The sequence below is a fragment of the Schistocerca piceifrons genome, chromosome 8 (assembly GCF_021461385.2).
Source record: "Schistocerca piceifrons isolate TAMUIC-IGC-003096 chromosome 8, iqSchPice1.1, whole genome shotgun sequence".
NCBI classification, from domain to species: Eukaryota; Metazoa; Arthropoda; class Insecta; order Orthoptera; family Acrididae; genus Schistocerca; species Schistocerca piceifrons.
Genome location: NC_060145.1, coordinates 181746169 through 181767260, shown reverse-complemented (window position 1 = coordinate 181767260; position 21092 = coordinate 181746169). Strand labels below are relative to the sequence as shown.

The window sequence follows — 21092 nt, the reverse complement described above, 5'->3', positions numbered from 1 at the left end:
ACCCTATGAACGTGTCTTGATTTTTTCTGTAGTAGTCTTCCTTCCGGGATCAGCCGCAACGTCAGAATTGCCTCTCTGGTGCGTTTAACTTTCCTAAAGCCAAACTGGTCACCACCTAACACATCCTTAATTTTCTTTTCCATTCTGCTGCATATTATTCTTGTCAGCAACATAAATGCTTGAGCTGTCAAGCTGATTGTGCGATAATTCTCGCATTTGTCAGCTCTTGCAGTCTTCGGAATTGTGTGGATGGCATTTTTCCGAAAGTCAGATGGTATCTCGTCACATTCATACATTCTACAAACCAACGTGAATAGTCATTTTGTTGCCACTTCCTCCAATGATTTTAGAAATTCTAATGGAATGTTATCTATCCCTTCTGCCTTTTTCGATCTTTAAGTCCTCCAAAGCTCTTTTAAATTATGATTCTAATACTGGATCCCCTATCTCTTCTAAATCGTCTCCTGTTTCTTCTTCTACCACTTCAGACAAATCCTCCCCCCTCATAAAGGCATTCAGTGTACTCCTTCCAACTATCCGTTCTCTCCTCTGCGTTTAACGGTGGAATTTCCATTGCACTCTCAATGTTGCCACCCTTGCTTTTAATTTTACCGAGGGTTGTTTTTGACTTTCCTATATACTGAGTAAGTCCTTTTGGCAATCTTTTTTTTTTTTTTTTTTGGATTTCTTCACATTTTTCATGGAGTCATTTCGTCTTAACTTCCGTGCAGTTCCTATTCATTTCATTCCTCAGCGATTTGTATTTCTGTATTCCTGAGTTTCCCTGAACATTTTTGTACTTCCTTCTTTCATTGATCAACTCAAGTATTTCTTTTGTCACCCATGATTTCTTCGCAGTTGCCTTCTTTATACCTATGTTTTTCTGTCCGACATCTGTGATGGCTCTTTTTAGAGACGTCCATTTTACTTCAACTGTAATGCCTACTGAGCTGTTCTTTACTGATGCATCTATAGCCTTAGAGAACTTCAAGCATATTTCGTCATTCCTTAGTACTTCCGTATCCAACATGTTTGTGTAATGATTCTGCCTGACTAATCTCTTTAACTTCAGCCTGCTCTTCATCACTACTATATTGTGATCTGAGTCTATGTCTCCTCCTGTTTACACCTTACAATCCAGTATCTGATTTCGGAATGTCTGTCTGAACATAATGTAAACTAACTGAAATCTTCCCGTATCACCCGGTCTTTTCCAAGTGTACGTCCTCCTCTTGTGATTCTTGAACAGAGTATTCTCTATTAGGAGCTTAAATTTATTACAGAATTCAATTAGTCTTTCCTCTCTCTCATTCTCTGTCCTAAGCCTATATTCTCCCGTAACCTTTTCTTCTACTATTTCCCCTACAACTGCATTCCAGCCTCCCATGACTATTAGTCTCAAGGTAATGGAGACAATGAATACCAATATGTGTACGGAATTTCTGTGTATTTTTCAATTTCCTAGTTTTCACTGATAGTATAATTGATAGCTGTAATCCCACAATAAGCTCAGAACACGGTTACTACAGTTATGTGACCTAAATTGAATTGTAAACACATTATTCTGAGGATAATGAGTATTGCTTGTGAGGGACATTTCTTTTAATTTCTGACGTTCATTTTTTATTTCCTTTTGCACAGTTGTCATGAACATACGTGCCCACACGTCCTGGCATTCACCCGATACACGCCTCTGGTATTCACAGTTACTCTCTGATCACGTAAGTGTTGATAAATTGTATATGTAAATGTGGTTCGATTTCTGTATGTGATGGATTCAAGTCAACTGAATGTTCTTCTCTTCCCTCTCACTTAATGAATCTCGGCTGTATTTGTTTGTTTCTTATACTGAGCATTCTTGCTCAAGTTCATGTTAAATGAGTAGAAAATGGTCCATAGTTGTTAGTGACATGAATAAAAATGGGAAAATCATTGCCTACCGACGTTTTAATATCAGACAAGAAGTAATATTAGCTTGACGATCTTTTGTCCCTGGACGCTGGAGAATTCTTCACTTAGCAAATATTTCATCGCCTAATTGATTAATTTAAGTAAGAAGAGGAACAGCAAAAGCTACAGAACAATGAGAGCCAGTAAATGAGATTAAATGCGAATATACTGGGTGATTCAGCTGTCCTTGCCTAAGGGTTTTATGCAACCCCCAAAGCCTTCAAAAACATCTCGAGAGCTTCATATTGTCTATCTCGGTATGTACACTCCTGGAAATTGAAATAAGAACACCGTGAATTCATTGTCCCAGGAAGGGGAAACTTTATTGACACATTCCTGGGGTCAGATACGTCACATGATCACACTGACAGACCCACAGGCACATAGACACAGGCAACAGAGCATGCACAATGTCGGCACTAGTACAGTGTATATCCACCTTTCGCAGCAATGCAGGCTGCTATTCTCCCATGGAGACGATCGTAGAGATGCTGGATGTAGTCCTGTGGAACGGCTTGCCATGCCATTTCCACCTGGCGCCTCAGTTGGACCAGCGTTCGTGCTGGACGTGCAGACCGCGTGAGGCGACGCTTCATCCAGTCCCAAACATGCTCAATGGGGGACAGATCCGGAGATCTTGCTGGCCAGGGTAGTTGACTTACACCTTCTCGAGCACGTTGGGTGGCACGGGATACATGCGGACGTGCATTGTCCTGTTGGAACAGCAAGTTCCCTTGCCGGTCTAGGAATGGTAGAACGATGGGTTCGATGACGGTTTGGATGTACCGTGCACTATTCAGTGTCCCCTCGACGATCACCAGTGGTGTACGGCCAGTGTAGAAGATCGCTCCCCACACCATGATGCCGGGTGTTGGCCCTGTGTGCCTCGGTCGTATGCAGTCCTGATTGTGGCGCTCACCTGCACGGCGCCAAACACGCATACGACCATCATTGGCACCAAGGCAGAAGCGACTCTCATCGCTGAAGACGACACGTCTCCATTCGTCCCTCCATTCACGCCTGTCGCGACACCACTGGAGGCGGGCTGCACGATGTTGGGGTGTGAGCGGAAGACGGCCTAACGGTGTGCGGGACCGTAGCCCAGCTTCATGGAGATGGTTGCGAATGGTCCTCGCCGATACCCCAGGAGCAACAGTGTCCCTAATTTGCTGGGAAGTGGCGGTGCGGTCCCCTACGGCACTGCGTAGGATCCTACGGTCTTGTCGTGCATCCGTGCGTCGCTGCGGTCCGGTCCCAGGTCGACGGGCACGTGCACCTTCCGCCGACCACTGGCGACAACATCGATGTACCGTGGAGACCTCACGCCCCACGTGTTGAGCAATTCGGCGGTACGTCCACCCGGCCTCCCGCATGCCCACTATACGCCCTCGCTCAAAGTCCGTCAACTGCACATACGGTTCACGCCACGCTGTCGCGGCATGCTACCAGTGTTAAAGACTGCGATGGAGCTCCGTATGCCACGGCAAACTGGCTGACACTGACGGCGGCGGTGCACAAATGCTGCGCAGCTAGCGCCATTCGACGGCCAACACCGCGGTTCCTGGTGTGTCCGCTGTGCCGTGCGTGTGATCATTGCTTGTACAGCCCTCTCGCAGTGTCCGGAGCAAGTATGGTGGGTCTGACACACCGGTGTCAATGTGTTCTTTTTTCCATTTCCAGGAGTGTATAAGCTGAAAAAAGTGCCGGAGCACTTTGTAGAAAATTTAACGTAATTACATTTTGTACTGGGATACGTTTTCACTGGGAGTCACAGTTTCAGAGTTATTCAACAAAACCGTACAAAAATGACCTTCGAACGAGATTTTCGCCTCTGATTAGCACTCACAACTAACGTCTTCAGTTATTTACTCGATGTATTCCAATCTTTCTGTCTCCCTCTACAGTTTTTGCTCCCTCTAGTGACATGTAAGTTACTCCCTGATGTCTTAATATGTGTCCTATCATCCAGCCGTTCTTTTTTTAAGTGTTTTCCATATATTCCTTTCCTCGCCGATTCTGTGGAGAACCTCATCATTCCTTATCAGTCCACATAATTTTCAGCGTACTTCTGTAGCACCACACTTTAAATGCTTCGATTCTCTTCCACTCCTGTTTCACGGCAGTACATATTTTAATACCGTACACTGCTGTGTTCCACACGTTCATTCTCAGAAATTTCTTCTTCAAAAATGGATTACTTTATTCAAATGTTTCAAATGGCTCTGAACACTATGGGACTTAACATCTGAGGTCATCTCTCCCCTAGGACTTAGAACTAGTTAAACCTAGCTAACCTAAGGACATCACACACATCCATGTCCGAGGCAGGATTCGAACCTTTGACCGTAGTGATCGCGCGGTTCCAGACTGAAGTGCCTTGAACCACTCGGCCACTCCGACCGGCGTTACTTTATTGCCTATGTAGCAATATTCATTAAAATCATTCACTTCCTGATCACCAATTTTCATGTAATGTTTCTCGCTTTTCTCGTTTGTGTCACCTGCCATTACTTTCGTCTTTCTTCTGCTTACTTTCAGTTCATATTCTGTACTCAATTGACTCTTCACACATTCAACAGATCCTGTTATTCTTCTTCACTTTCACTGAAGATAGCAATGTCGTTATCGAAGCTTATCACTGATGTCATTTTACCTTGAGTTGTAATTCCAGTCTTGGATTTTTCTTTTATTTCCGTCGTTGCTTCTTCGATGTATAGATTGAACAACAAGGGCGGAAGGCTACATCTCTGACTTACACAATTTTAAATCCGAGCACTTCACTCTTGGTCGTCCTCTCTTATTATTCTCTCTTGGCTCTTGTACGTATTGTATATTACCCGCCTCTTCCTAAAGCTTGCCCCTATTTTTCTCAGAATATCGAAGATCTTGCACGACCTTAGATTGTCGAAAGCTTTTTTCAGGTCGACAAAGCAATGAACGAGTCTTGCTTCTATTATCAAACGCAGTGCCATAATTGCGTCTCTGGTGCCTTTACTTTTCCTAAAGCTTAAGCTGATCGTCGTCTAACAACTTGTAATTTTCTTTTTCTTTCTTCTGTATATTGCTCTTGTCAGAAACTTGAATGCGTGAGTTTTTAAGCTGATTCTGCGATTATTCTCGCAGCTGTCGGCCGTTGCAATCTTCGTAGCTGTGTGAGTGACGTTTTTTTCGGGAAGTCTGATGATATATCGCCAATCTCATACATTCTGCACACCAGTGTGAATAGTCGTTTCGTTGCCACTTTCCCCAATGATTTTAGAAGTTCCGATGGAATGTTATCTACCCCTCCTCTTTATTTGATCTTAAGTCCTCCAAAACTCTTTTAAATGTTGATGCTGATACTGGACCCCTACCTCTTCCCTATCGACTCCTGTTTTTTCGTCTATCGCGTCATGAGACAAGTACTCCCTACCTTAGAGGGCTCCAATGTATTCCTTCCACTTACTCGCTCTCTTCTCTGCATTTAACAGTGGGATTCCCATTGCACTGTTACCGCCTTTGCTTCAATTTCATCAAATGTTGTCTTCTGACAATGATTTCGTTTTCTGTTTCTTCACAGTTATTATGCAACCATTCGCCCTAGCGTCTCCGCACTTCTTTATTTATCACATTTCGAAGTGACATGCATTTCTCTATTTCTGAAATTTCCTGAATATTTTTATACTTCATTCTCTCTTCTATTCTTCTGTAATCCATGGTTTCTTCGCAGTTACGTTCCTAGCACCTGTAATTTTCTTTCCTACTTTTTTATTGTCCTTGTCCTCTTCAACTGAACTGTCTACTGAGCTATTCATTATCGCAGTCTCAGAGAACTTCAAGCGTATCTCTTCATTCTTTATTGCTTCTGTATCCCACTTCTTTGCTCATTGATTCTTCTCGATAATTCTCTTCATCATCACTGAACTGTGACCTGAGTCCATATCTGCTCCTCGATACGCCTTACAATCCAATATCTGTTTTCGTAGTCTCTGCTTGACCACGATGTAATCTAACTGAACCCTTCCCGTACCTCCCGGTCTTTTCCAAGTGTACCTCCTCCTCTCGTGATTTTTAAAAAGAGTATTAGCTATTACTAGCTGAAATTTATTGTAGAACTCAGTTAGTCGTTGTCCTCTCTCATTCCGATTACCAAGCCCATATTCTCGTTCAATCCTTTCATTTACTGCTTCCCCTATGACCAATTTCCTATCTTCCATGGTTATTGGAGTTTCATCTCGCTTTACATACTGAATTACAAATACAATATCCTCGTATACTTTCTCCATCTCTCCATTTTCGCTTGCAATATCAGCATGTTTACCTGGACTATTGTTGCCGGCGTTGGTTTGCTGTTGATTCTGATGAGAACAACCCTATCACTGAACTGTTGACAGTAGTTCACACTCTGCCCTACCATCCATTTCATATCGAATCGTACTCTCGTTATATAATTTTCTGCTCCTGTTGGTATTACCCTATACACATATGACCGGAAACCCTTGTCTTCTCTCCATTTTACTTCACTGACCTCCACTATATCTCAGATTTTCTAACTTCCCTACCACGTTCAAACTCCTTACATTCCACGCTTCGACTCGTAGAATGTTATCCTTTCGTTGATTATTCAATGTTTTTCTCATGGTCACCTCCTTCTTGGCAGTGCCCTCCCGGAGATCCGAATGGGGAACGAGTCCTGAATTTTTGCCATTGGAGGGACCATCACGACACTTTTTCAATAACAGGCGACTGTCCTGTGGTTACACGCTATTTGTCTTTAACGCACTGGTTTTCATTGCCTTCTGCATCCTCATACCGTTTATCATTAATGATTCTTTTGCTTTTTCGTGGCAGTTTCCCAGCCGAAAGCATGAAAGTGCCCTAAACATCTGTCCGCTCCTCTACCCGCTTTGACAAGGCCGTTTACAGAACGAGGATGACTTCTAATGCCGTAAGTCTTCGGCCGCCTTTGCTGACATAATTCATCATACGCTTACAAGATCAAGGAGGATATGCTGTTCAACAAACACGTCTACGTCTACGTGATTACTCTGCTATTCACAATAAAGTGCCTGGCAGAGGGTTCAATGAACCACCTTCATGCTGTCTCTCTATCGTTCCACTTTCGAACGGCACGCGGGAAAAAAGAACACTGAATTTTTGCGTGCGAGCCCTGATTTCTCTTATTTTATCGTGATGATCATTTCTTCCTATGTAGGTGGGTGCCAACAGAATGTTTTCACAATCGGAGGAGAAAACTGGTGATTCAAATTTCATGAGAAGATCCCGTCGCAACGAAAAACGCCTCTATTTTAATGATTGCCACTCCAATTCACGTATCATGTCTGTGACACTATCTCCCCTATTTCGCAATAATACAAAACTAGCTGCCCTTCTTTGTACTTTTTCGATGTCATCCGTCAGTCCCACCTGATGCGGATCCCACACCGCACAGCAGTACTCCAGAATAGTGCGGACAAGCGTAGTGTATGCAGTCTCTTTGGTAGACCTATTGCGCCTTATAAGTGTTCTGCCAATGAATCTCAGTCTTTGGTTTGCTCTACCCACAATATTATCTATGTGGTCGTTCCAATTTAGGTTATTTGTAATTGTAATCCCTAAGTATCTAGTTGAATTTATAGCCCTCAGATTTGAGTGACTTATCGCGTAATCGAAATTTAGATGATTTCTTTTAGTACTCATGTTAATAACTTCGCACTTTTCTTTATTCAAGGTCAATTGCCACTTTTCGAACCATACAGACATCTTATCTAAATCATCTTGCAAGTCGTTTTGATCATCTGATGACTTTACAAGACGATAAATGACAGCATCGTCTGCAAACAATCAAACACGGCTACTCAGATTGTCTCCTATGTCGTTAATATAGATCAGGAACAATAGAGGACTTATAACACTTCCATCGGGAACGCCGGATATTACTTCTGTTTTACTCGATGACTTTCCGTCTATTACTACGAACTGTGACCTTTCTGACAGGAAATCACCAATCCAGTCGCACAACTGCGGACTTACTCCGTAGGCACGCAGTTTGATTAGAAGACGCTTGTCAGGAACGGTGTCGAAAGCCTTCTGGAAATCTAAAAATATGGAAACAATTTGACTTCCCCTGTCGATAGCACTTATTACTTCATGAGTTTAAAGAGCCAGTTGTGTCTCACAAGAACGATATTTACTGAATCCGTGCTGACTATAAGTCAATAAATCGTTTTCTTCGAGGTACTTCATAATGTTCCAATACAGTATATGTTATAAAACCCTACTGCAAATCGACGTTAGTGATATAGGTTTGTAATTCAGCGGATTACTCCTACTTCCCTTTTTGGGTATTGGTGTGACTTGATCAATTTTCCAGTCTTTAGGTACGTATCTTTCTTTGAGCGAGTGGCTGAATATAATTGCTAAATATGGAGCTATTTTATTAGCATACTCTGAGAGGAACCTGACTGGTATACAATCTGGACCGGAGGCCTTGCCTTTATTGAGTGATTTAAGCTGCATTGTTACACCGAGGATATCTACTTTCATGTTTCTCATCTTGGCAACTGTCCTTGATTAGAATTCACGACTATTTACTTCGTCTTCTTTGGTGAAGGAGTTTGGGAAAACCATGTTTAATAACTCTGCTTTAGTGGCACTGTCATCAGTGACTTCACCGTTGTTATCGCGCAGTGAAGGTATTGATTGTGTCTTGTCACTGGTGTGCTTTATGTATGACCAGAATCTCTTTGGGTTTTCCACCAGATTTAGAGACAGAATTTCGTTGTGGGAATTATTAAAAGCATCTCGCATTGAAGTAAGCGCCTTATTTTGAACTTCTGTAAAACTTTGCCAATCTTGGGGATTTTGGGGTCTTTTAAATTTGACATGCTTTTTTCGTTGCTTCTGCAACAACGATCTGACCCGTTTTGTGTACCATGGGGGATCAGTACCATCACTTATTAATTTAAGTGGTATATATCTCTCAATTGCTGTTGATACTATCTCTTTGAAAACATTCCACAACTTTTCTACAATTACATGATCAGATTGGAAGTAGTGAAGACTGTCTCTTAAAAAGGCGTTCCTTTTTTATGGTTGTAGGTGTTACAGTATTCAGCCTAGCAGCAACTGCCTTCTGGTCACCAATCCCTGTATTCGTCACAACACTCACTATTTGTCCAGGATTATTTGTTGCTAAAAGGTCAAGTATGCTTTCGCAACCATTTACGCTTCGAGTGGACTCATGATCAAATTGTTCAAAATAATTTCCTGAAAAAGCATTCAGTACAATTTCGGATGATGTTTTATACTTGCCGCCGGCTTTAAATGTATAATTTTTCCAGCATATGGAGGGTAGATTGATGTCACCACCGACTATGATTGTACGAGCGGGGTACTTGAAATGAGACTCAAGTTTTCTTTGAACTCTTCAGCAACTACGTCTTCTGAGTCGGGAGGTCGGTAAAACGATCCAATTAATAGTTTAGTCCAACTGTCAGGTATAACCTCTACCCATACTATTTCACATGAACTATCTACTTCAATTTCGCTACAAGGCAACTACCTCTGACAGCAATAAATACTCTACCACCAACTGTATTTAATCTATCCTGTCTAAACACTGTCAGATCGTTTGAAAAAATTTCGGCTGAACTTATTTCCGGCTTTAGCCATCTCTCTGTACCTGCTTTCTATTAGGGCTTGGAGCTCTGGTTCTTTTGTAGTGGGACGAAATTAAGCGTCACCCATCCACCAAAGTCAGCCCAGTTTGCAGGTGACTATAAGCTTAATTTAGTTTTGTTTATGTGTTTTCTTATTATTTGTAATAGATGTGAATTATTTAAAAGTTTTGTATTTTTTATGTGTTTCATGTACGGAGAGGGCGACGCAACGAACGGGGACAGCATCTTCGTTGCCGCGACCAGAGAGGAAATTGCTGGCCGCTATACGTCGCGGGTCGACAGCCAAGGAGCAACAGAAGATCCTGGAACCGAGTTGTTGCGTCGTGCTTCTAAAAATTAAAAATGAATTTTTATACTCTTTTTGTACAACAATGACGTCATATAGAGCTTAATCTTATCGAAAAGTCAGTCACTAACTCTCAACGCTCAAGTTCACATCTGTATGTGTAGGAAGCTAATAAAGTAGTGTATGCTACTAAAGTTGAAACACGTGTGTTGAAGATTTATTTATGAAGAATTATGTGAACGGATTAATAATATATTTGACAAGATTAGTGATTCTTACGGTGTTCACCGAAACTTTGAATCTCAAAAGTTTATTTAATGTGTGATTCTGATATCGATTAGATCAAGATAACGTGTGTCAATATAATTTCTTAGGAGAAACAAACGAAATTTAAAATCGAAAAAAATTACAAAAAACCAATTGGCTCAAGTGATGTAATTCTTTGCATACGACTCAACTGATGTTTTACAGTTTCGTTCAAGAACCATTCTATGACAATTTAAAAGAATATGAATCATTTTGAAGTGGGTTGTAACTGACGTGGGTGACGAAGTCTGCACATGGTCATACATATATCAAACGAAAAACTTACGTCGTTACACTACACTTTCCCAACACAGCTACGACAATTTACAACTACAATGCCAATCGTTTCTACAACTACTTTACTGTGTTTTACCTGCCCACTTTCTGACGGACGCCCCTTCTGTGGTTCCCTGAGACCCTCTAACCTAAAGAACCGCTCAGTCCCTTCCACATAGCCCCCGCTACCCGTGTAGCCGCCTCGTGTGTGTAGTGGACTCCTGACCTATTAAGCGAAATCCGGAAACCCACCACCCGATGGCGCAAGTCAAAGAATCTGCAGCCTACACGGTCACAGAATCGCCTGAGCCTCTGATTCAGACCCTCCACTCGGCTCTGCACCAAAAGACCACAGTTGGTTCTATCGACGATGCTGCAGACGGTGAGCTCCGCCTTAATCTCGGAAGCAAGACTGGCAGTCTTTACCATTTCCGCTACCTGCCCGAAACCAGACAGAATCTGCTCCGATCCAAAGCGACACACGTCACTGGTACCGACATGAGCCACCACCTGCAGTTGGCTGCACCCCGTACTCTTCATGGCATCCGGAAGCACCCTTTCCACATCCGGAATGACTCCCCCCGGAATGCACACAGAGTGCACACTGGCTTCCTTCCCCTCCTTGGCAGCCATATCCCTAAGGGGCCTCATTACGCGCCTACCGTTGGAGCTCCCAACTACCAGCAAACCCATCCTCTGTGAATGCCCAGACCTTGCAGGCCGAGAAACCTCCTCTGGAACGGGGTGGACGACTGCATCCGGCTCAGAGACATCGTCAGCCACAGATAACGCCCGAAACCGGTTCGTCAAACGAACCGGGGAGGCCCTACGATCGGCCCCACGGAAAGTTTTTCGCTGCCTGCCAGACTTTGGAATGATCTCCTACTCGACCATGGGTGAGGGCTCAACCTCAGTGAAGGCAGTACCCGGGGAGGTCGCAGCAGTGGATCGAAAAGGACACACGTGGGACGTGCTCGACGTCCCTCGCATCCCCGCGTCCGATCCCCCACAGTGACGCCCCTTGGCAGCAGCCTCAAGCTGTGTGACGGAAGCCAACGCAGCCTGAAACTGTGAGCGAAGAGTCCCCAACTCAGTTCGCATCTGTACACAACAATCACAGCCCCTATCCATTACTGCACTCCTCCTGTTTTAAGCTCGTAAAAATATGCAACAAGCGAACGGTGTACTCGCCTTAGTAGTAGCAGGAACTAGCGGTGCGCTCTCGCTGACGGTCTGACTGACACTGAGCTGTTCTAACCAAACAAACAAAAGCCTGCACGATACGAGAGTCGATATAGCGGTCGATATCAACGGCGGTACTGTGGACAAGCCGGCAGGAGTGGCCGAGCGGTTCTAGGCGCTACAGTCTGGAACCGCGCGACCGCTACGGTCGCAGGTTCGAATCCTGCCATGGGCATGGATGTGTGTGATGTCCTTAGGTTAGTTAGATTTAAGCAGTTCTAAGTTCTAGAGGACTGACGACCTCAGAAAATTAAGTCCCATAGCCTCAGAGCCATTTGAACTGTGCACAACACTGTTATTGAAATAAAAGGTTGTGCCTAGTAAGCACTCGAACACGCAAGAAATTACAAAAATAAACTAGTAACTACACAGATAACTGAAAATAAGTCGCTCCTGTTTCAAGCTCGTAAAGATATGTAAAAAGCGAACGGTGTACTCACCTTAGTAGTAGCAGGAACTAGCGATGCGCTCTCGCTGACGGTCTAACTGACACAAATGAATTCCATGTCGAATTATTTTGTAAGTGGTCCCTCGTGACGTGGAGACTTTTTGAGAGCATACAACAAGCATGTCTCTGCCACAAAGGCTGTCCGGGGGAGCCCCTCTCGCATTCGATGGTCCTACATAAAGGCAATCCATCGGTGGTTGCCGTTGGCTGAGGAAAATTTAATTTAACTGCGTAACTTATAGATTAATTTTGATGACTTTTTAATCAATGATCGGCCGGCCGAAGTGGCCGAGCGGTTAAAGGCGCTACAGTCTGGTACCGCACGACCGCTACGGTCGCAGGTTCGAATCCTGCCTCGGGCATGGATGTGTGTGATGTCCTTAGGTTAGTTAGGTTTAAGTAGTTCTAAGTTCTAGGGGACTTATGACCACAGCAGTTGAGTCCCATAGTGCTCAGAGCCATTTGAACCATTTTTTTAATCAATGATCAGTTCTGTTTGAGATTATTATCTATAACCTCGATATTTTGTAGGAAACCCGATTCTATGTTGGAATTACGGAATTAATTTTGTTTGGATCTGTTTCTTTGCGATAGTAATTGTCCCAGGCATCTTTTGTTGCAGCGCCGTGCGTGTTCAATGTCCCCAAAAAGTCTCCGCGTTACGAGGGACCACTTACGGAATAATTCGACATAGAATTCATTTATTTATTCAACAGTATATCCTTCTTGATCTAGTAAGCGTATGATGATGTACAGAAATGTCTCTCTTAGATGGTATTTCGATGTGAATCCTCATTCCTGCAAGATAAAGTCGTATTGTGATTATCGAACGTTGTTTCTAATCAAGCCTGCTCCTTTTTGCATAATCTCATTCCTCAGCCAGTTCTGTATGAATGCCTCGAGATATTGGCATTCATGATGCCCATGTGTTTACGTTGAATAGAGAAAGAATAACGATTAGGAAACGATTTTATGAAATTAAAAAGAGCCAAAAGGCCATGCAATTATTTAACTTGTGGCCCACATCCCTCTCGAAGAAACAATAAGTTTCATCCTAGCTGTCCGTTGAGCATAATAATAATAATAATAATAATAATAATAATAATAATAATAATAAGCACTAATTATTGGACTTGTTTTATGCCATGAACTCAGTTAATAAAACGGGCATGTAGTGCTAAGAATGTGACGAAGGACGTAAATGCAATCCAGATAACCACAGACGATCGAGCAAAGATAAGTACCCCAACAAAATTCAAACACCCCCTTTCAGAGTAATGAAAATAGGTCCCAAGATTCAAAGCGGGTATGATGACGCTTAATTTAATGGTATCAAATGGCTCTGAGCACTATGGGACTCAACTGCTGTGGTCATCAGTCCCCTAGAACTTAGAACTACTTAAACCTAACTAACCTAAGGACATCACACACACCCATGCCCGAGACAGGATTCGAACCTGCGACCGCAGCAGCAGCGCGTCTCCGGACTGGAGCTCCTAGAACCGCACGGCCACCGCGGCCGGACTTTAATGGTATCAATACTGCAGCAATGCTAAGAATTAATATGGATCTGACGACTCTTCTGTCTTCCATGGACTTCAGTGAGAACTAAGAGATCATATTACAGCAAATAAAACCAGACTGCTTCTTTAAGGGTCTCATACTCAAACAAGAACTGCTCTACGTTGGGCACATCGTGAAAAGTCATATTCGCCAGGAAAGACCTTAATGCTGGGGTAGATCGAAGATACAAGTAGAAGTAGAACGGTAAAGGATGCGATGGGCCGGCCGTGGTGGCCGAGCGGTTCTAGGCGCTTCAGTCTGGAACCGCGCGACCGCTACGGTCGCAGGTTCGCATCCAGCCTCGGGCATGGATGTGTGTGATGTCCTTAGGTTAGTTAGGTTTAAGTAGTTGTAAGTCTAGGGGACTGATGACCTCAGATGTTAAGTCCCACAGTACTCAGAGCCATTTGAACCATTTGATGCGATGGGTAGATAGTATCACAGAAGTCATGGATTACAACCTTGGAAGTCTTTGAGAGACAGTGCAGGGTAGAAGAAAACTAGCGTCATAGTTGATATGGTCGCAGTGAGTCGGAAAGGACTAATCCCTAGAGGGAGAGATTGTGTGATTGGTTTTTAATTACGTCAACAACCTATAGGAGTTGTACAAAATGTGGAAATTACGCTTGCCTAAACATAAATGCAGATTGCAAGAGGTCCATGACTAAGGAATTTTTTGCTAGCGCACTCGAGCAGATGTAATTTCGATGGATTACTCACGCGCTGCCTGCAATATGTAAGCTATAAGAGAATCTCAGACCAGAGAGCAGTTTTGTATGCATTAGGAACTGTGTGGCAGTAGGAGTAATTGGTAGCTAGCAGTCTGGTGTATCGAGTTGGCTGAGCCGGTCGTGGGGAGCGATGGCGGTGCCTGAGCGATGTAGTATAAGGTAAAAGCAGCCTCGTGCATTTGCACAATTGTTATATCAAGTCCCATGTAAATGTTTTTAAAAAAAATATCTTAATAATAATCTTTCTTATAAAAATTAACTTTTGACAACCATTCATTTCAATTTACAGAATTTACTAATTTCTCCAATCCATGGTCGTCCCGATTATTGTAAAGAAAAATCAGTTGTTTCTTTTTATACATGACATATCTATCGGCCAGCATTGCACTCGGCAGTGCCAGAAAAATTTCTTATAGGAGCGTTATCCGGCGAGGTAAGAATTTTCAGTTTATTCAGTATGATCTTTCAGGGCCATGACGCAACACTGCTGACGTCCAAATTTACCAGTTTAGATTCACAGTCAGTTAATTATTGAAAGGTTATATGTGAGCCACAATTTTATCGACAGATTGGTCACATTTTATTAGTGTTAGGTTACGGAATTTAACTATTGGGAGGTTACGCTAAAGGTGAATGCTATGCATAATTATACTTATTTTTTTACTGTTGGGAGGTTACACTAAATGTCAATTATATACTTTTTTTTATCTGTGGGGAGGTTACAAGATGCTAACAGAGCAGTAGGCTGCGCTGCTGTAATTGATCACGAAAAGCGCCTGTGCATTGTCCCCAATACGTTGCCCGAGTCAGTCGCGGTCAGAACAAGTGTTCTGCATTGTTGTGAGTGCATTATGTCGCAGCCAAGTGAATTCAAACGTGGTCAGAATGTTGGGCGGTTGCTTTCGTAACCAAGGTAGCCGAAGTGTTTGCTGTTTCAAGTGGCAACGTATCGAAGATTTATATCGCACACGTGGAAAGTGGAAAAATATCATCCGCGAAGTCTGAATGCAGACGAAAGTATGTGTCGACTGGTCGTGGCAGACGGTCAGTCAAGAGGACTGTGAGGAAAAATAAGTAGATGCGTACCAAAAAAGTTATTGCATAACTGAATGTCACAGTCGAGAACCCTGTCATCGCCAGAACAACATGAAGGGAGCTCCAGAAGCAGAGAATTGCTGGGGGAGCTGAACTTCCAAAACCACTCATCAGTGACGCAAATGTCCTTAACAGGAAAACGCGGTTCCTAAGTTATAAAGCCAGGTGTGTAGAGGAATTGAGGAAAGCCATTTGCTCGGATGTGATTTGTTTCAAATGTTACCAAATTCTGGCTGAGTTTGTGTCCCAAGAGTGAAACATATGGTGTTCGGTGATGCTTTGGACAGTTATACCGCGATATTCCACTGTCCCTATAGTTACTTTTCAATGTCTCATTACAGCCATGGATTCTGTGAGAATTTTGGCTGGTTAGATTCATCCCTTGGTTCGATTATTGGGTTTTATCCTGCCTTCTCCTCAAATATGAGATGCCTAGGAAACCTGCTTTCTGGGACGGCTAGACAACAATTTAAGCAAATCGTATTAATGAATTTTATTACAGAAAATAGATGACAATACTTAAACTTTGAGAAATACGTAGACGTGTCGCAAGCAAAGGGCGACATGCGGTATAGTCAATGTCCTTCAGTATAACGATTCCAGTATAAGTGAAGTAATACAGTGGATGCTCCTATCCAGATCGCTGGTCTTGACGGTACTGTAGAACTGGGCCACGACCAGTCGGTGCGGCGCTTATGTTCTCTTCGCATAGAGGGCTCTGCCGTCGCGTTGTCGTGCTGAAGAGGGGTCCGTCAGTGTGCTATTGGCTGACGTCTTCTTCATAGCCGTCTCTGCTCTAACGTTTCCGACTGGCGTCCCGGCCCTTGACTTTTGCCGTAACAGGTTGTTTCCTAATGGTGATGCTGTGTTCCAAGGCGTCAGTCTCCCTGTTCACACAAAAAAATGGTTCAAATGGCTCTGAGCACTATGGGACTTAACTTCTGAGGTCATCAGTCCCCTAGAACTGAGAACTACTTAAACCTAACTAACCTAAGGACATCACACACATCCATGCCCGAGGGGGAATTCGATCCTGCGACCGTAGCGGTCGTGCCGTTCCAGACTGTAGCGCCTAGAACCGCTTGGCCACCCGGGCCGGCTCCTGTTCACATAGCTCGCATCACCCAGAACTGGTTTTATGAGCACGAGGGTGAATTTTCGCACCTCCCCCAGCCTCCACAGTCACTAGATTGCAATATTATTGAGCATTTGTGGTCTGCTTTGGAAAGAAAAGTGTCTGATCACTATGCACCTCTGTCATTGTTACCTGAGCTTGACACTGTTTTGCAGGAAGAATAGGTTAGGATTTCCTTCAAAACCATACAGTTCCCGTGCTTAATATTTCTGAGATGAATGGGAGCTGTTGTAAATGCGAACGTGTTTCCTACACTGTACTAGGCATTACAGAGTGTTGCGATTTAGCTGTTTCCAAATTTTCATCCCCTCCTGTACCTTGAACATGATTACACTTATCAGCCAAAATATTGGAGGAAAAAGACAAAGGAAAAATACTCTTCTCGAAGCACAAAGAATGCGAATATGTTCCAGTTTATTTAAAAGTCTTTAACTGATTCAAATGGTTCAAATGGCTCCAAGCACTATGGGACTTAACATCGGAGGTCGTCAGTCGCTAGAACTTAGAACTACTTAAACCTAACTAACCTAAGGACATCACACACATCCATGCCCGAGGCAGGATTCGAACCTACGGCCATAGCAGTCGCGTGGTTCCGGACTGAAGCGCCTAGAACCGCTCGGCCACTGTGGCCGGCTCTCTAACTGAAAAGCGTTTTACCAGCTGCCTCATTCTACCTTCTGTAGCAACTTTGAAAATTTGCCCATAACTTTTCAACATGAGAACTTATTCTCGCTTTTCTTAACATGCAGCTCATCTAAAGCTCCTACAGGGTCCCGTAATTGCAATTAACTCACACCTACACGTCCATCGCTGCAATTCGCTCATACCCACCCGTTCCTGTTTACCCTTTCTCACTCTTTCATCCAGCCCAACTCATTGTCATTGTGTATTTGCGTCTGTCTGTCACTGTCTTCTGTGTCACTCATAGTCGCCTTCGTTCAGTCCTACTAGTAGAGTCTGCTATCAGTGTCACTGTCTCCCTCTTGCTCTCTCTTTCCCGCTAGTATCTCATTCCTTCCTTCCTACTGCTGTTGCCTGTTCTCATTGTCAATATCTCTCTATTCATCGTTATCAGCGTCGTATACTCTTATTATCACTGGCTCTCACTCACTTCCACTTTCTCTTCCTCTTTATTCCTCCCGTCCTAGCACTGTCTCCCTCGCTCTTTTCCTAGTACTGCTTTGTGTCCCTCTCTTTCTCTCACATTGCCATTGTCTCCTTCGCTCTTTCTATAACGCAATCACTGTTCCTCTCCATTACTTAATTATTACTTTGCTGTTTCTTTACCAATGTCAGTCTTCTTGTCTCTTAATGTAGAAAACGCGAGAATATGTTCGCATGCCAAAATTTTTGGGAAAATTTTAAAGGTGATGAGGGACGTGGAATGAAGCACCTGGTACCTCACTTTTCAGTCAGTCTTTTAAATAAATACGAACACATATGACAGGAACATTTTTCCTCTGGTTCCCTTCTCTTCTCTGCTGCAGCAGGGCATGTAACTCATATGAAAAGGTATGTATTGGTCAGGAAAATTTAGAGAGTTTACTAATACGAAGTTCAAATAACACAAAACTAATTTTACATCTCAGACCGGATCGTACATGCAAAAAATTTTTGCATGTGCTTCAGTACTACAAAATGGTGTTTCCGGATGATAACGGAGACCTTTACAGCATATTTCTTCGAGCTACGTCACTTAATAAACTACGTTTCCACTTACAACGGATATTTACGGGTACACGTAGTGTAACTTCCATCGTCTGTGCCTCGGAAACGGATATAGATGTCAAGCAAATTATGTGGTTCTTCGAGATTGGGGTCTTAGAAATATATTGTAAAAATGTGTGCCATTTTCTGTGCATAACTCTCTTGGAATGCTCGGCTGGGCTTCGGTCGGCTGGTGACGGCGGAAATATAGTAAAGAAAAAACCTTTGTGGGGTGTTCCGAAGAACCGTCCATGAACTAATGGTGCCTCCACAAGTTCCATCAAACCCAACGTAGGCCACATCAAATACAACAAGAACCAACTGATTTGTTCCATTTTTTAATCAGGAGGAAAGTGATTAAGACGAAACTTCTATTGAATATACAAATGGTCCCTATCCAAAGGTTTATCCAAAAAGTTTGACCTTAAATTTCTATCATCAATAGAACCCGAGCTATGAGCACCGGAAAATTCCGTTTTTATGTGCCACGTTTTGGAACATATTCCACTGAAGAGCCAAAGAAACTGGTAGATTTGCCTAATATCGTGCAGGATCCCCACGAGCTCGCAGAAGTGCCGCACCATGACGTGGCATGGACTCGACTAGTGTCTGAAGCAGTGCCGGAGGGAACTGACACGATGAATACTGCAGGGCTGTACATCAATCCGTAATAGTACAAGGGGGTGGAGATCTCTTCCAAACAGCCCGTTGCAGGGCATCCCAGTTATGGTCAATAATATTCACGTCTGGGGAGTTTGGTTGCCAGAGGAAGTGTTTAAACTCAGAAGAGTGTTCCTGGAGCCACTCTGTAGCAATTCTGGACGGGTGGGGTGTCCCAATGTTCTGCTGGAATTGCGCAGGTCCATCGGAATGCACAGTGGACAGACTGGATGTAGATGATATTACATACGTGTCATCTGGCAGAGTCGTTTCTGAACGTATGTCTGAAATAATGCTGGAGGGAAATAATACTCTGAATCTTGCAGGGCTGTCCATAAATCTGTAAGAGTACGAGGGGATGGAGATCTCTTCTGAACAGCACGTTGCCAAGTATCCCAGATGTACTCAATAATGTTAACATCTGGGGAGTTTGGTGGTCAGCGGAAGTGTTTAAACTTAGAAGAGATTTTCTGGAGCCACTCTGTAGCCGTCCTAGACGTGTGGGGTGTCGCATTGTCCTACTGGAATAGTCACGTGTGTCGGTATGCACACTGGACATGAATGGATGCAGGTGATCAGACAAGATGCTTACGTACGTTTCACCTGTCAGAGTTGTGTCTAGACATATCAGGGGTACCATATTACTCAAACTTTCACGCTCCACACCATACAGAGCCTCCGCCAGCTTGAACAGTCACCTGCTGTCATCCAGGGTCCATGGATTCATTAGGTTGTCTTCATACCCGTACACGTCCATCGGCTCGATACAATTTGAAACGAGACTCGTCCGACAAGCCAAAATGTTTCCAGTCATCAAAGGTCCAATGTTGGTGTTGATGGTCCCACTGAGACGTAAAGCTTTGTGTCGTGCAGTCATCAAAGATACACGAATGGACTTTAGACTTCGAAAGCCCATATAGATGATGTTTCGTTGAATGGTTCGCCCGCTAACACCTGCTGATGGCCCAGCTTTGAAATCTGCAGCAGTTTTCGGAATGGTTGTTGCACTTCTGTCACGTAGGACGATTCTCTTCAGCCGTCGTTGGTCCAGTTCTTGCAAGATCTTTTTTCGGCCGCAGCGATGTCGGATATTTGATGTTTTACCGGATTCCTCGTGAAATGGACGTACGGCAAAATCCCTTCTTCATCGCTACCTCGGAGGTGCTGTGTCACATCGCTCGTGCGCCGGCTATAACACCACGTTTAAACTCAATTAAATCTTGATAACCGGCCATTGTTGCAGCAGTAACTGATCTAACAACTGCGCCAGACACTTGTCGTCTTACATAGACGTTGCCGACCGCCGTATACATATCTCTGTATCTGAATACGCATATCTGTACCAGTGCCTTTAGTGCTTCAGTATAGACACTCATGTTGTCACATGAATACCGTTACATATTCTATACGCCGAGAAAACTTCCGTAAACGCAAAAAGATAATTACGTAACTTCATTATTTGACGTGAGGGAACTTTCACTTTCCCTCGTAAACTTTGCCCAAAGCTGATTGCTGCAATAGCCGTCGCATTAGGCGTGGCGCGTAGGGAACAGGCGAAACATTTTCGCGGCTCGACTTCAGAGGAACGGTTTTGGAGCCCCAGAGCTTCTCTGTCGGGCCTCGCCGGCCACAGGTGGGCCGCGACTGCGAGCTGTCGCCGCTCCTCGGCCCGCCTGCCCGTCTGATTGGCGACGGCGCAGGTGTCTGAGGCGGCGGCCAGCGCCGGCGGTCTGTTAGGTGTCCGGCGGCGTGTCGGCCGCTCATTATGTGGAAATGTCGCGCCCCGGAATGTGGCGCAAGCGGAGGCGCTGGCACCGCCACCGGGGACCTGTTTGCTGCGCCAACGCCGCCCCCGACGCCTGACGGCATCTCGACACCGGCGCGCCAGAAAAAGCCGCTCGCGCGCCGGATTCAGTATTTTCTGCCCCGTTACAAGGTTCCGAGCCGGGAGTAACAAACTTTGCGCACACCTGTTTTTTTTCTGTCCGCGGCGCGCTATTTTGTCGAGAATGGGAAAATCGCGCCGGGG

The 21092-nt window shown here is 44.0% G+C and overlaps 1 protein-coding gene across 1 annotated transcript in view; it reads right to left on the bottom strand.

The window, feature by feature from the left end:
* LOC124712168 overlaps positions 1–21092 on the bottom strand; it is a 193010-nt gene that overhangs the window by 10181 nt on the left and 161737 nt on the right. Inside the window, exon 3 of the mRNA XM_047242463.1 lies at positions 20709–20984. Coding sequence (XP_047098419.1) covers positions 20709–20984 — 276 coding nt within the window. The remainder of the gene's footprint in view (positions 1–20708; positions 20985–21092) is intronic.